The sequence below is a fragment of the Leptosomus discolor genome, chromosome 14, assembly GCF_034619465.1.
Source record: "Leptosomus discolor isolate bLepDis1 chromosome 14, bLepDis1.hap2, whole genome shotgun sequence".
NCBI lineage: Eukaryota > Metazoa > Chordata > Aves > Leptosomiformes > Leptosomidae > Leptosomus > Leptosomus discolor.
Window position 1 is genome coordinate 9121828 of NC_141404.1, and position 16459 is coordinate 9138286.

General features: G+C 44.8%; 1 protein-coding gene across 2 annotated transcripts in view; it reads left to right on the plus strand.

Moving 5' to 3' along the window:
* The window catches only part of IFT140 (intraflagellar transport 140), an 80174-nt gene that overhangs the window by 59984 nt on the left and 3731 nt on the right, over positions 1 to 16459 (plus strand). For both annotated transcript variants that reach the window (XM_086472940.1, XM_086472939.1), the window contains 6 exons: positions 10865 to 11042; positions 13695 to 13885; positions 14952 to 15047; positions 15411 to 15543; positions 15635 to 15778; positions 16188 to 16316. In XM_086472940.1, the coding sequence (XP_086329066.1) occupies positions 10865 to 11042; positions 13695 to 13885; positions 14952 to 15047; positions 15411 to 15543; positions 15635 to 15778; positions 16188 to 16316 (871 nt within the window). The remainder of the gene's footprint in view (positions 1 to 10864; positions 11043 to 13694; positions 13886 to 14951; positions 15048 to 15410; positions 15544 to 15634; positions 15779 to 16187; positions 16317 to 16459) is intronic.

The window sequence follows — 16459 nt, forward strand, 5'->3', positions numbered from 1 at the left end:
TCTGACTGTCAGCTTGCTGCCAGTCTCTATTTGCAGAAGACACGAGGTCTCAATCAGCTGCAGCACATTGAAATTGGACTTGAAATGGAGGCAGCTTCGCTAGAATGTTATGAATGGCTAGAGGACATCACCGTTCATTCTCAAAGTCAACTCCAGAGGTGTTTCTGATTAAGGAAATGAGAATTTTACGAGGTAGGTAGGAGAATTCCATAAAATAAGAACAGGAAGAAGCTTTTTTAGGTCCTTCCCAGCTTTGACTTATCCACCTTCTTGCACTTTAATAAGTAATGTCAGTCCTGTGGTGAACTGAATGATAGGGAGGTCCATTCCTTGTGAGACGAGGTGAATCCAGAAAGAATCCAGTCTCGAGGCTGGAGAGCCTGAGCTGCCGCCAGGGCAGAGGCAGGGGCGCTCTCCAGCAGCGTGCCAGGTGCTTTGGGTCCCCTGAGTCAACCAGTGCCGCTCCAAAAGCCTTTTTTGGGGTGCAAACTTTAGAATATCCTGCAAACCGTGGCAAATGTCTTTCTCTCAAAGCCAAGCCGAATGGGAGGTGAATGCTGTCATCCCAAAGGAGCTCTGCAAGTTTGAAGTATCTCGAGGAGTTTGCTCTGCTGTGTTCCCCTCTGAAGATCTGAGCTGCGAATGCGAGGACCAGAGAACAGCCACTGCTGTGGGGAAAAGGCCCCCCCCACCTCTCCACGAAGAGGAAATAGCTGTTTTTGTGGCTGTTTTTGGTGAGCCTCAGGGCGTAGTCGACTGCAACAAACAGAGCCACTGCCACAGCAGTCAAACATTAACAGGATGTGTTTCCTGAAAGGAAAAGGCTATGGAGACTTCTAAAGTTGTACCTCCTCCCCTCGGAGAGCCCCCCTCCCTGTCTCACTCCTCCTCCCCTCCCAGCAGCGCAAAGCGGGGCTGCGCGTTGCAGGGGAGCCCAGGGAGCAAATCAGAGGTCCTCTTTGAAAGAAAAAATCAGAAATCCTCAGCCTCAACCCTGGGAATGTCAGGTCTGCAGAAACCGACTGAAGAGAGGGATTTTGAAATGCATTTGTTGAAAGCGAAACAGTATTGGGGTTAGCTGTTGAACAGCATGACGAAAGCAGGGGGTGTGTGTGTGGGGTCTGCTGACGTCCCCCTTCCTCTCCACAACTGTAGAAGAGAGCATGGCAGATAAATAGAAAATATAAAATCTCAAGTTTCTCAGCCTGAGACACAGACAAATTTGGGGGTGTCTGAAAATGCAGTTACAAGTTATGGTGTGAATGAAGTTGAAAATCGCTGCATTGTGACTGTGCAGGGCTGGCACAGCCCTGAGCCCCAACGACCCGGTTTGCTGTGGTCGCTGGTGGCTCTGAGTGCCTCTGAGAAGGCTGGCCACCTCCCTTCAGTGCCCAGAGGATGGAAAAGCTTCTTCAAGTTGCTTAATATCATGCCTCTGTTCACAATCTGGTACAGAACCGATTGTCATACAGCAAGCCAGGCCTGCACCACTGGTGCTGCAAAAGCTGCAAGGAATGCAGCTCTAATAAGCAGATGAAAAGAGCATCCTCGAGGACATTTCAAACTGTCCCTGAACATGGATGTTTCCAGAGGGGTCTTGCAGAGACTGGCTCTCCAAATGGTTGCTGTTCCGTGTTTCCATCAGCTGCCACAGCAGGTCCAGCCATGGGGCCAAGGGCAGTGGTGCTGGGTGGGCACTGCCCTGCCATGGCAGTGGCCTCTCCTGCCCCTGGGGCGTTCCTGCCTGCGGTTATGCCCTCCTTTGATCTGAGGCTGTCAACATTCTTTAGGCTGAAAAAATACTGTACAAGGTGTAGTATGAAATGGAATGTTGTGACGTGACGATGTGACCTTCTTTTCAATAGCTTGGAGAGGGTGTCGTGAGAAGTTGCAGCAGAGAACCTGCATCACCAGCCGCAGCTGCTCTGAGCTGGAGAGGTTGGCACAAGAGTTCACAACACTGTAATTAATAATATTAGATTGGAAACTGGTTTAATTTTATAGCAGTTCTGTCTTACAAGCTAAGTTACTTTGCCCTTAGTCAGCAAATCCGTACTGACCCTGTAGACAAACTGGTTGGAAATTTTTTGAAAGGCAACAGTTTAGTTTCCAAGACTTGTTGCTGAGAGCAGCAGAATATATTTTAATGACGTTCGTGTGCCCCTATAATTAGTTTTCAGCTATCGGAATTGAATGTACAAATCAGGCTATGGATTCACCCCTCGGTGTGCTTGGTTAATTTTTAATCCTTAAATGGATTCAGCTTTAGGGGCTTTGGGCATCTTCATACTTCGACAGCAGTACAGCATCTTTGGTTTTTTTTTTTTCCTGTGATTGGTCATGTTTCTATATATCTCAGATTTTAGAAGTTTCAATCTTAATAATGCACTGGTGCCTGCCATTCTTTGAAGAAATTTCCTAACAACAATGACTATATTTCGTGTTTATAACCCATGGATTATAATAATATATATATAATATAACAGTAATTTGTTATTATTTTAAGCGTGTGATTCAGCAGCAAGGTAGATGGTGTTCATATACAGATAATGCCAGGAGACATTTACCTTTAGGGAAATTCCTTTTACCCAATTGCAGACCTGCTTCTCCCCCTCTGTCTTTGATTTTTGTCATTTGTTGAAGTCTGAGCATGTGTTTTCAGAAGGGCACAAGCTTTCTTTGCATGTTACACGTAAAAAAAAAATACAGTAATTGTACTTTACAAAGGCTGAACAAATCAGTCTAATAATTTAAAAATATTTCTTCCTCTTTTCACACCAGTTATTTGGCATGCGAATATTCAACCTCATTTTTGAATTCTATCAACATTAAAAATAAATAATATTCGTCCAAAGTTATATTTGTCTTTGAGCATCAAAGGGACCAGGTGATCAAAATAGACATCATGGCATTAGTTTGTGGTTTAAGATATATGATGCTTGAGAAATTCTCCATGTTACACATGCAAACTCACTGACTTGCGTGGATTTGTATTTAAGGCAGCTTTCCCGGAAGAAAAGAACAAATCTCTTGCTCTCTCCCAGATTGCGTCTTGTTGTGGCCGCAGGTGAGTGAGTGGCTGTGTAGTGAATTGCAGCTGGGAACAGGTGCAGATGAGCCGAGTGGATCAGTTCGCTGCCACATAAAATACAAGAGGTGCCGGTGGGACTGGTGACAAACTTGGCCTTAGATCAGCTGCTTCACCCCTCTGGCTATGGTGGGGTGGTTGTCTCTGAATAGGCTGTGTAATCTTAAGTCCATGTGAATCACAGAATGGCAGGGGTTGGAAGGGACCTCTGGAGATCATCCAGTCCAACCCTCCCTGCTAGAGCAGGTTCACCTACAGCAGGTCGCATAGGAACGCTTCCAGACAGGTTTTGAATATCTCCAGGGAAGGAGACCCCACAGCCTCCCTGAGGAGCCTCTTACAGTGCTCTGCCACCCTTAATGGAAAGAAGTTTCTCCTCCTGTTGAGGTGGAACTTCCTGTGGTCTCCCTGTTGGTGGGGACTGCCGTATCATAAATTGTTTGGGACTTCCAGTTGTCATGGTGGGAATTTTTCTGGGAGCCCCGATCATGGCTTAGGGGGCAGAAGGGACAGCAGGCATCAGCCCGCCCAGGCAGTGCACCAGGCTAGAGGGTCTCTGAGGAGCAACGCAAGGCAGTGGTGATTGCTGTGGCTGCAGTAACTCAGCAAGCACACAATGATTTTTTTTTTTCCCCATGGCAAAATTTCTGGTGGATGTTCTTGTCTGGAAGTAGCTGTTTGCTAATGGTTTGTTCCATGCTAGAGAGTGACTCTGCCCGGCGGTGGGTTAGATTGTTCCATGCAATTTGCATAGCAGCTTATAAAGCATTTTGGGTCTTTCTGGGTGAGAAATCAGTTATGTAAATGTAATTTTACTTTCAGAATCCAAATAATTTAGATTATATCAGGTAACTAGTTGCTTCCATACTGAACTTGTCCATTTACTACCTGATCAATTCTGTTTGCAGTTGCTTATGCACACGTAATCTTTTTTCTATTATTTTTAATAGGCAAATGGTTTTTTATCATTCTAGTCGACTAATAACAATATCTAAAGACGTAAAATTGGGGAATTCCCCAAATGAGTGGATCACACCACATCAAAATTAAATGAGTTTTGCAAAGATCTGGTAAATTTTCCTAGCCTGCTCATACAAAAATGACTCAGTTTTTAATTTTTGTTACTGTTTTAATCAAATGGTCCCTGTTGGTGCGTTCACAGTCAATGACATTCTCTGCCTTCACTCAGAGATCTTGGGCTTCCAGTACGAAGCAGTCCAGGAATCCTTCTGATCCTTAATTTAAAAAAAAAAATTTAAAAAAAATCACCTTAATGAACACTCCTCTACTGATAAATGTGCAGGTGTGTGTTCAGTTGCAGTACTTACTGCGTTCCTTAGGACTTTCGTTTGATGCAGTTCACACTGAACAATGGCTTGGTGTTGATTTTATTAGGATAAGTTTGGAACAGACAAAGTTATGTATTTAATATGATATTCCAGATACTATTCTGTAAAGCTTTTGTTGCTTTATCAAATTTTTCTGTTTCTGCCAGGGAAGAGTTTTTAGGAATAATCTAGACAGCTTTCAGTATTTTGATCATACATGAAAAACGCCTGACGTATTTCTCAGGGAAACATTAATTTAATACGATTAACCCTATCAGGAATCCCATTGAATTGTTGCAACTTTTCGTCCGTTATGTAGTTCCTTGTTATCTTTTAGTCCCACTGGACAGGCATAACCAGAATCCGATAAATGCATTTTAAAAGCATCTAACGTAATTCAGCTGCATCAGATAAAACTTCATTTTTTCAAGTCCTGAGTTTTTTTCTGGGTTACAAGAGAACAGAGAGTAAGCCACTAATTTTGACATTTTAACTCTCTATTTATTTTGTAGTGGTTTGAAGATAAGATCAGTGTCCATCTTTAGAGTTTTATATTTTATATAGTTTATGATTTTACATAGTACTTCTGAATTTTCAGCTTTTGATCCCTGCTAACCTGAGGTGTCATGTAGTTTGTCCCATTTGACCGTGTCCAAGCCCTCTGTAGCTGTTACGGTCCACAGTACAATGCTTTTGTCCTGTGACCGGTCTGTCAAATCACATGTGTGTAAAGTTGATGGTAAATGAATTACCTGGTCAGACTTACCCACTGTTGTACCTTTCAGCCAGAGGACATCATTCTAACGTGATTTTTTTCAGCAATTGGAAGGTACAGCTTGAAGTTACTGAAATCCAGGCAAGGGATTAACATTTGAAAAGTAGTGAGAGATGTTAATTTTCCTTAGGAAGCAGCACCCGCTTTGTCCCATCCTTGCCATTTGCATGGAATCACAGACTGGTTTGGGCTGGAAGGGACCTTTAAAGCTCACCTAGCCCAACCCCCTGCAGTGAGCAGGGACATCTTCAACTTGATCAGGTTGCTCAGAGCCCCGTCCAACCTGATCGGGAATGTTTCCAGCGATGGGGCATCTCCCACCTCTCTGGGAAAACTGCCAGCATCTCACCCATCACCACCCAAGCAGCATGTAGGCAGCGGGTGGTGGCTGGGGCAGGGTGGTGGCCTGTGCCCTGTAGCGTGCATCCAGGCCAGCCCAGACACCCTTTCCTGTAGAGTAAGTCTCGTAGCAAACACTCTGCACCATCCGCTGTGGTCCCAGTTGGCTGAGCTGCTGAGAATCTGCGTTGAATTTCTTGGACAGTTTATTTTGTGATGGGGGAGTGAGGTTTCCTTGTCCCCACGATGGGGTCAGCAGATGCCATCCCACCTGCTGGATTTATCTCCATTTTTGACGGCCCAATCTGTGCCTGAGGCACAAGGGGACACCCACCTGCTCCAGGGAGATGTATGCGTTAGGGATGTAATAATATATTATGATATATTAGCTATAACATAATCTTATAGGGATGTAATATTATGTTGTTATATATAATATAGCGTTATAGATATTATATCTTATGTTAGTATTTCTCTGCGTATTATGCAGTAGTCTTTTAGAGCAGAATGCTTTAAAATGGGCCTGTAATGGACCATTTAAATGTACATTTAAATGGTCCTGTTCAACGATTTGGGCCCAAAATGGAAAGAGATTCTTTTTTTTCTCCTACTAGATATTTAGAGGCAAGAGATGGAACATATGTTCATTTTTCCAAATATACCCTATTAAATAGAGGGAGAGAGATTTCGTAGTGACGTGCTTCAGACACATAAATCTCTAGCACTTCTAAATAATACTCCATTTACTGGATTTTTTTCTTTAAACTTTCATACAAAATGGACAATGAAAAATGTATAGGAACAGAGGGGTTTGTCATATCAGCCTGTTAGATGCTATAAACATAGTTTCATAGAAAAACGGATGCAAAAGACCAGATATAAAGGAAGAAAAACTTTTTCGTCAAATATGTGGTACAACTTGTGTCCAGTCTTACAAGGTGTCCAATTTTGCTTTGCAAATCCATAGTGCTGTTGCTGTGGCCTGAAGCCTGGGGAGCCGAGGGTGCAGCAGCCCTGTTTGTTCCTGTGCTTCGTGGGGTAGCAGCGTTCCCCCCCTGGGGCGCTGGGGCGCGTTCCCATGGCTCTGCTCCCACTCCTCTGCATCTGGTCTTCATTAAGTTTCCAGCTTTGGCTGATGAAGTACAGAGGTGAGTGGCTTTCCAGGGGGAGAAAAGGAGCAGGAGGAGGAGGAGGGGAAGAACAGGAAATTCCCAGAGCATGAGTTGGGGGCAGGGTAAACCTCAGCATTTTATATGCAACAACGGGGCCAGGCCTGGAAAGAAGAGTTGCTGCCTTTTAGGGGTGCAAGGGTGGATTTGTTCTTCTTGCTCCACTAACAACTCTTGAGAGAAACCGTGGTTTTGCCTGGGGTTCAAGCGAGCCTCTTCTGCACCTCCTGTGCCTTATTCCTTACCCAGACGTGTATTCATTTGCCCGCGTTCCCAAGGGGCAGCAGCGCTGCTGGGCAGGACTCTTGCTCTGGTGCTGGAGGTGTCCACCTCCCAGGGAGCTTGTGCCATCCCAAGGCTGAGGCTGGTCTTGAGAAATATGGAAGTGTGTTGCTGATGCTTCCCGATCGTTCTCTTTCCCAAACCCTTCCCCTGCCTGCAGGCCTTCCTGCAGGCCTGCCTGCAAGCCTGCCTGCCTCTGCCACCGCTGCTGGGTGCCTCGAGCTGAATTGCTTGGCAGGGAAATCTCTAACACAGAATTTGGCACTATAAAAAGTTTCTGTTCTCTCTGATCAGTCACGGTGTGGAGAGGCTGGAGGTGTCTTTTCAGGGTGAAGGTAAGACTGAGGTTCTGGCTGAAGATCCCCTGGTCTTTCTGCAGGAGCTCTGGTGGGTCAGTCACGGTGTCTTGGCCCAGGTTTGGGCATGCAGATATGCTGCGTTATCCCTCGTGGTTTTGGTGAGACACGGTCTCTGGTTTTGCCCAGCCGAGGCTTGGTCATGGTCCTCTGTGGTGGTCAACAGCTCTGCAATTTGTGCCTCTGTTTGCCAGCGAGACCTTCCGTGTGTTGTGTGGTTGTTTGTTTCTGTAAAGTGCCTCAGATCTTTTGCATTTCACTGCGTGGTGTTACTCTGGTACCTTTCTGCTTTTTAAATAATAAACAATAGATTAAAATAATAGATACAAACAAATATATTAATAGGTATATAATATATGTGTATGAAGATGGTTTTTGCAAGCAAACAGTCTGTTGCTGTGCCAGAAGTACTTGCGTACCTTAGCAGCAGTATATGGAGTGTGGTGCTAAAAGGAATGGTCTCTCAAAGCAGAAACCATTTTCTAATATGTTACTGCAGGAAGAAAATGGAAACAATACATGTACGTTCCTCATCAGAGCAATGTCCATGTGAGGGACGTGTTTACTGGAGAGAACCAGCCTCTGCTGCAGCTCCACGTGGGACAGGGGAGAAGGTGTGGCTGTGGGTTCTCTCCCATGCAGCTGCTGCCCTTAGCTCCAGTGGGAGAATGGGAAGTCCTCTGTGCAGAGCAGGGCCAGGTTCCTTAGGTGAAACACTCCTTCAAGCTCTTCTGGAGGGCAGAGACAGGAGAAGGGAGTGTCAGAGGGAGGCAATGTTTTCACGTTTCATAGGTACTTGTGCTGGTGAGCTGTCGCTTGCTTTGGTCTCTGTGCTGAATGACGCTGTGCAAGCACTGCTCTGCTGTGAGCACTTCCAAATTCAGTGTCCTTGGTGCGGTTTGACCACAGTGCTGCATTCTGCTGTTTGCTCACCATCTGCCCAGCTGGGACTGCTGGGAAGGCAGTGCTCGCCAAAATAAAACTAAACTCAGAGGACATCAACTAAAGATGTTTCTTCCCCTGTATTTGTTGCACCCAAGCGGTACCCCGCTGCTGGAGCCTCTCAGGTGTGTTTTGCAAATGGTTTGGGGTGGAGGAGGAAGAGGTGGGATGGCAGAGCTCCAGCTCCTCAGGGCACAGGTACATTGGGGTGGTCCACAACGTACGGCTGGCATGGGTGCCGAGGTGGCCCACGGGCAGGCTGTGTGTGGGATGAGAGCTCCCAAAGAGAAATCCCTGGGGCAGTAGCTCCCACTGAGTTTTGAAGCTGGTAGGAGCTGTTGCCATTCAGGGAAGCATAATGCAGCTGATTGATAGATGATGAGTAGCATCTTCTAAGACCTGCTGTGTGTCTCTGCACACTGTTATCTTTTCACTTTGTACTTTAAAATACATGATTGGGTCTGTTTCCTTTCCAAAGTTTCCACTCTCTGTAGTCTAAGAATTGTCATCTGCTCGTCTGTTCAAGCCCATGAATTCTCATCTTCTTGCGTTGGAATTGCGAGCTGTCAGGGCTCTGAAAAATAAAGATTTTGATTGCTTTTTGGAAACTCGCTGTTAGTCAGGTTGACAAAGAACTGCACAGGCCTGTGTTCCTTCACCCGGAACGAAACAGCTATCGGCAACTTCTTCTGGGATGCCGCAGATTTTGGAAAATGTATTTCTTTTCCTTGTGCCTAGCGAAGCGCAGCCATGCCCACACGCACAGGATTTGAAATCTGTTACTAATGACAGAACTCACTGTCCTTGTTGATCAAAGCCAAGTGACACTATCTAACACGACCTGAATGTTCTTTAGAGGTTTTTTGCTGTTTTTTCCAGTCCCAGACACAGGCAGTGGCTGGAATAAAAGAGAAACCAATTTCAACATTTTGAAAATTAGGATGGTCACATCTTCTGCTGATATAAGTTAGCATTTCTGTATTGAGTGGCGGTGCATAGGCTTACACGCAGAAGGACCTAGTGCTGATGTTTCTTTAAGGTCTTTCCAGTTCAGAAATTACTCTGCTCCATTTCAATGTTCCTTTTGGCTTCCCAGCCTGGGGGACTTGGATGTGTAGGGGTGGAGCATGAGAAGAGACTGCGTTTGAACCACATTCCGCATGGACATGCAGATGTAAGAAATTCAGGAAAATATTGAGACATGCATTTTTGCTTTTCTAAACAAGCAAAACTTCTGAACTATCTGAAATTTGCCCCTGATTTAGCACTTCTGATACTATTTTATTTTCTCTTCACTGTTTGGCCTTGATGAAGTTTATGTCAATATTTATGTTGATTGCTACCTGGAAACTTTATACCAGTTGTAGCAGCAAATAAAAGATGATCTAATTGTGAAGTAAATTAGGAAAAGCATTTCTTCTCCACCTTTTTTTTTTGTATGTGTTTGACAGCACGTCGTGTCTTGTCTGCTTTGCTGCTTCCCAGTTAGTCACTTTCCCCTGTTTGTGCAGGGCTTTCCCACAGCAACTGGGAAGAGAAAAACATTTTAATCATAGGAAAACTGGAAGGGGATTTGCTTGCAGGTGCAGGACCTGATGTGTCATTCTACTCTCTTATTTTTTTCTTATTTTTTTCTGCTTTTATCATTCAGATACTTACTTTGTGCTGTGGTGGTGTCTGAGAACTGAATGGACCATACCTCTGCTGAGGTTCATGAGCTGAAAAAAGCCCATATTTGGATGCTTATGGTTTCTATTAGTCAGACATATTGCATTGGATTCTGAAGAGCCTCAAATGTAAATAGAACCTACAAAGGTCTTTGCTTGTCACCCTATGTAACTGTGTTGCGGTCCTTCCGTCAAGCAGTGCTGCTGCTGAGCCCCTACGTTCCTGCGTGGGAGCGGGGTGTTCAGCCTGCCCCTGCCTTGGCAGAGGAATTTGCATGTTAAGTGTAAGCTCTTAGCCCTGAGCTCTCATTCTGAGCTTTGCAAAACTTTTCTTTGTACCATTTTTTATGCAAGTTTGAAATGAGAACGTAATAGTTTGGTCAGTTATTTCCTGTACATCATTCCCTGTTACTGAGTGCAACTATCAGGCTCCTAATAGCTGTTCCATGCTTGGACTATGCAGGACAGTAGCAGGACATTCCCAGCCTAAGGTTTACGTATGTAAGACTTTTCTCATAGTTTTTCTTTTGAATTCTGAACATTGACGTGGGGGTATTGTGAATGTCTGTGTGTTGCAGCTACAGCAGGAACCACAGTGATGGGTGCATGATCAATGTTTGGATACGTGCAAACATAACTGCTTTTGTTTAGACATTGGTGTAAGATAAAACCCGCAATATTTCCTTAAAGGCTCTGGCCATTCAGCACCAGAACTAACCTTTCTGTCTGAGGCCTACTTCTGTTCCTCTTCAACCTTCACACAGCGACCGGAGTCTCTTTGTTACATCCAGCAAGTGTCTGATGTACTAACAGTTTTCCCTTTCGCACTCTCCTCTTTCCTTGCATCTTGCCTGCTTAGTACCCGAGCCTGAAAGGTGACAGCACAACAGCTCTCCTTTTCTTTCCCATTTCTCACAGTGAGGCTGTCTGGGAGAACATGGCTCACATGTGCGTGAAGACTCAGAGGCTCGATGTCGCCAAAATTTGCCTTGGAAACATGGGTCACGCAAGAGGAGCCAAAGCATTGAGGGAAGCTGAACAAGAACCGGAGCAGGAGGCCAGAGTGGCTGTGCTGGCGACTCAGCTGGGCATGCTGGTAAACCCTGCCAGCCATACGCACCTGGGAATATTCAGCCCGCTTAACTAGGGACAAAAATGAGAAACTGGTCATTTTTTTTAAATTCTGAGACACAAACACCTTGGAGGGGAGTAAAACCTATTGCCAGGTTTCCAGGGAGTGATGAAGAATAGTTCTGACAATTAATTTCCTGAAGTTGAGTTTTTTCCCTAGGGAAATAGACATCTCCTTCAGCATCGCACAGCCCTGTGCTGCACGATGTCTGCATTACACCCATCAGGGGCTTTCCCTGAACTCCAGAGGCTCAGCAGTCCCCTGAGCCCTTTTCGTGTTCCTCAAAGAGCAGATGAGAACGAGCGTGGCAGAATCTGAGGCCTGGAAATAAGAGTACCAGGAGCCGTAGCTGCCTAAGGGTATAGCAAATAAATTTGTCTGTTTTCTTAACTGCTGCACAGAATTGATATGAGAGTTTTACTGCCATACGAAAAATTGCTGAATGAAGGGAACTGCTGAGTGAAGGAAACATCTTTTAAGGATGGTTTATGTGTGAAACATTAAACTGAAAAACTGTTTTTTTGGGGCATAATTCTTCCAAGCTTAATCATTCTAGGTTTGACTGGATTTAAAAAAAGGATGTACGTTAAAGTATTCTAGCTAAAATGTTTCATCAAACATATTTTAAGGTCCAATATGGGAAACACATGTTCCATTCTGACACGTTTGTTTGTAGAGTGAAAGGCTAAATCTGTGTTCTGCCAGAGAGCGAGGGCTGGCTTAAGTCATTTAAGCAGTTTAGGCAAAATTGATGTTTCCTGCAGAGCTGAAGAGCTCTGGCGAGTCACATTTGCTGCTTGTGCTGTCCCAGGGATGCTATCTCTACTACAGTCACCCAGATTTCCATCCTGGCTTCTCCCGTTGTGGGAGCAGTAACTTGCCTGGCTCCAGCCCAGCCAGAGGACACAGGCAGGCTGTTCTTCCCATGGTCTGGTGCACGGGGCAACTGTCCCTTGTACCTGTATCTGGAGCCCACCCTGGCAGCAAATACCTACCAAAATGGACCTTGTCTTTCCCATGTGTCTTTATTGTAGTCTGAACCCGCTCCCCTTGATTACCAGTAGAACTGAGATCTAAAATGGGTTTGAGACGAGCATTAGCACGTGGATTGAAAACTGACCGGCACGCTGTTGAGTTAGATGAACGATAAGAGCATATATTCCACTCAGTTTGCTTTTATTTAATGTCTTCATCAACGATCTGTAAGAAAAGCAGACATTTTTAGTTTGGGAACCATAAAAGATCCAGGTATATGATCTGTAAGAGAGAAGAACTGGGAAAGGAGAATTGATGAAATACCCCACAGTTCATAGGAAATCACGAATTAGATAAAAAGTGGCGAGGTGCTATGACAGCAAAAATCTCTTTGGGGTGTGTGTGAGGAGACACCGCATCCTGGGGCTTTGATTTGGTAACTCCTGTCTATGTATTTGTTGCAGCTACAGCTGGAACATTGACTTCCACACTTACGTATCTCATTACCAGAAAGAAACATTGATGAACTGGAAGACGTTCAGAGAAAATCAGTGCAAATTGTTAAGCTCTTGGAAGGATTGCACAGACAAGGAAATCTTTAGGATATCCAAATAATTAGGGGTGCTAAATTGTGTTTAGCACAACTATTTTAAGAGTATAAATGCTAGAGAGATAGAGTAACTATTCTGAGTTAAAGTGAAGAAGGAAAATTCAAACTGAATGTTCAGAAAGCTTCCTGGCAGAGAAAGCTATGAGGCTCAAAAGTGTCAATACTCCTTCTTTTGGATATTTAGATCTGTTTGGAGAGGTGGAGTGGAACTGTAGCAGAACAAATGCAGGTCTGTTGCTTTTTTTTCATCTCACACAGAACCACAGTGCAGGAATCTTCCATCTCTACTTTCTATGCTTTTTTGAATTTGAAACAGTAAGAGACAGAAACTGTTTTTCTGTCTTGGACAGATAATATCCATTTACTAAATATAGTGTTCAGCTGGACAGCAGTTGGGTGGAGCAGGAAAATGCTCCTTCCACAGAAGTACCTCTCAAAGCATAAAAATAATAGTTCCAAATTTGCTCACCCTTGCGTCAGCATCGGCAAAATCCTCCTGTTCTAATTATGTCTTAAATTAATAGCATTTATTCCCAGGAATGGATCTCAGTCATCCTTGAACAGCGTTGCTACCTCCGAGACCTGCTCAGAGGTCACGTAACGCCTTCTTGCTAAAACCCATAGTTCTGGCCTGGGACCTTCTCCTGGACCTCACCTCTGGGTAGGCAGCATGGCTGTTAACTGGAGCCCCACATGAGCATATCCTCATTTCCAAAATGGTTTACTCTCCTGATGACAGCATTTAATTGTTGATGCCTTGCTCATGTCACCCCCCAGTTGATACTGTACGGTAAATGCCAGGATCTGAGTGCTTTCCTTATTTTCACATAAACATCCTGTTTCCCAGTAATGTGCTATTCCAGGCTACGTATATTTAGTTGGTTAAACCTCCTGCCTGAGTTATTGTTACTTTAATTGCATTACAATGACCTGCCCTAAGAAACTACCCCGAAGTGCAGTGTCTGTTGTGAAGGACAGCTATATGAAACGCCGGTCAGAGCCAACACAGTGTCTGTGTGCTCTGCTTCCAGGAGGATGCGGAGCAACTGTACAAGGCTTGCAAACGCTATGACCTCCTGAACAAGTTCTATCAAGCCTCAAACCAGTGGCAGAAAGCCATCGAGACAGCTGAAGCTCATGACCGAGTTCACCTGCGCACCACGTACTACAACTACGCTAAGCACTTGGAGGCAACTGGAGAGCAGAGTCTTGCACTCACCCAGTAAGCACCAGCCTCTGGCACCGAGGGGTTTTGGAGCCTTGTCCTCCTGGGAAGACTGGAGGCAGGCTAAGGAGGATGTCTGATGAAGACCAGTAATAATTAATTAAAGTCTTTTCCTGTTTCTGATGCTTTCTATCTCATAGATTTAAAGCATTGTTACACTAAACTTCCCAGCACCCCCCGAGGCTAATAAAGCGTGGCATCAGAAAGGTTAAGTGTCTTGTCAGGACCAACAGTTGAACCCCACGAATATCCAATCCCATACTTATTGCTGCAAGACCACTGCCCTCTTTTCCTTCATTTTCCATGAGAAACCCACTTGTTTACTTCTCCCGAGAGTCCCAGGCACAACTGCTGTGGCAGCATTTAGTCTGACCTGGGGGCTTCTGGTGCCTGGTCCTCTCTTGGGACTGAGGAGTCCCTAAAGAAGTTAGGGGAGGTGACTTTTAATGTGTTGTACTTGTTTGAAATCTTGGTTTTATATGAGTTTTACCATATGGAACCATATAACATAACATAACATTAACATAACATAACATATAAATTATTTCTGTTCAAAGTAGAACTCTGATGTGGTCAGACAGACCCATTAGATGATCAGGGTGGGCAGGGAGGTGAGGAGAGACTCTTAACAGTAGACGCTGGCATAGGTGCTGTGATCTCCTGGTACTGGAAAAGAGGCTGAAGTTGCGGGGGATGGCAGAAGGACTAGGCAAGATGAGGAGCCCAGGGCTTTTGCGAGCTTTTCTGCTAGTTGCGCAGGGATGTGCTTGATGTTTGGGGAGCTTTCTGGGCTATTTCTCTGGGCCGTCATTGGCACACTTACTGTCCTGTGAGCACATGGCCTCCCCGATTCCAGGTGCCTTGCAGGACCATTGAAGTTTTTATTTTTGATGGTGCTGGCAGACTGCAACTGGTCTTAACAGTGCACTCACTACAAATGAAGCAGTGTTACAGGTGTTGCCACTCTGTACTGTCAAACAACACGAAATGGATTTTTTTACACAGGAAGTGGGCTAATAAGAAGGTGGTTATTTCACATCTAATATATTCATCTTCTCTACAGCTATGAGAAGTCGGACACGCATAGGTTCGAGGTACCCCGAATGCTCTCTGAAGACTTACAAGCCCTGGAGAACTACGTCAACAAGATGAAAGACAAGTCAGTGCTATGCTTGTTCCTTCTCCTGAATGGGGCTTTCAGGGCTGAAGTACAACTTGTGATGAGAGCGGGGAAGGAGGAGTATGACTCCTCTCAGCTCCAAGCTCCACCCCTGCCTTATCCATTATGATCCTCCTACAGCTTTTCAGGCTTATGCTGCATCTTGCTCAAGAACTGCCACATTCGATATCTAGGCTGAACTTCCTTATAGTGCAGATCTTTGACTGTCACTCTTGAGTTGGGGGTAAAGCCTTGTCCACATGCTAAAAAAATATATCTAGTCTCAAGTTCGAGATCTCCAGGCATGAAAAATGCAGTCGCTGGCGATTCTTGTTACTGCAATTAATATTGTTGCTTTCCTAGGGCCCTTTGGAAATGGTGGGCACAGTATCTGGAGAGCCAATCAGATCTGGAATCTGCTCTGAAATACTATGCGCTGGCTCAGGATTATTTTTCCCTAGTCCGTGTCCACTGCTTTCAGGGCAACATTCAGAAGGTAAGGCAGCCTGCTCCCAGCTGCTTTCCGCAAGTTCTCAGTCCTGGGCTGAGTCGCGGCACAAAGTAAAGCTACATGATTTCCTTTTCAGGCTGCTGAAATAGCAAATGAAACGGGGAACTGGGCAGCATCATATCACTTGGCCCGCCAGTACGAGAGTCAGGATGAAATCAAGCAAGCTGTACATTTCTACACCAGGGCCCAGGCATTTAACAATGCCATTCGCTTGTGTAAGGTATGTGACTCATACATTTATGTCCAAATGCAAAGTAGGAGCCTATTCCTTAGGCAGCATACAGTGTGAGAGCAGTACAGGTTGTTTGTGCCTGTTCTCTCTCGGGAGATGCTCCTTGCTCATATACAGCCCACTATGAAGGTGCTCCTGGTTGCTGCCTGCATCTTCTACAACAGATGCATCGCTAAAGGCTTGGTTGTATGGGACATTATTTTCTTACATATCTCAACAGAAAACTGCCTGAAACAAATTATCGTTCCAGCTCAAAGCTATGTGGGTTGGTACAGGTTTTACACCGAAGGGGGCTGATGGGCTGCTAGGTGACAGTCTAAAGTTGTGGGCTTGCCAGAAGACAGAATTATGAACTCTGGTTGTGCATACCTAGAACCAAATCTTTGCTTTTGAACAGGAGAACAATTTAGATGACCAGCTGATGAACCTGGCTCTTCTGAGCTCTCCGGAAGACATGATAGAGGCAGCCTGCTATTATGAGGAAAAGGGGGAGCAAATGGACAGAGCTGTCATGTTATACCACAAGGTAAATGTCTTTTTAGTAGAAAAAAACTTTAAACTGAAGTGGTTCTTACAGCAGAGGAGCATTACATCAACTGTAGTTTTTACTATATGTACTGTTTATTCATCACTTCTTCTTTCTGCAGTGCTTATTCTAGTCTTTAAAGA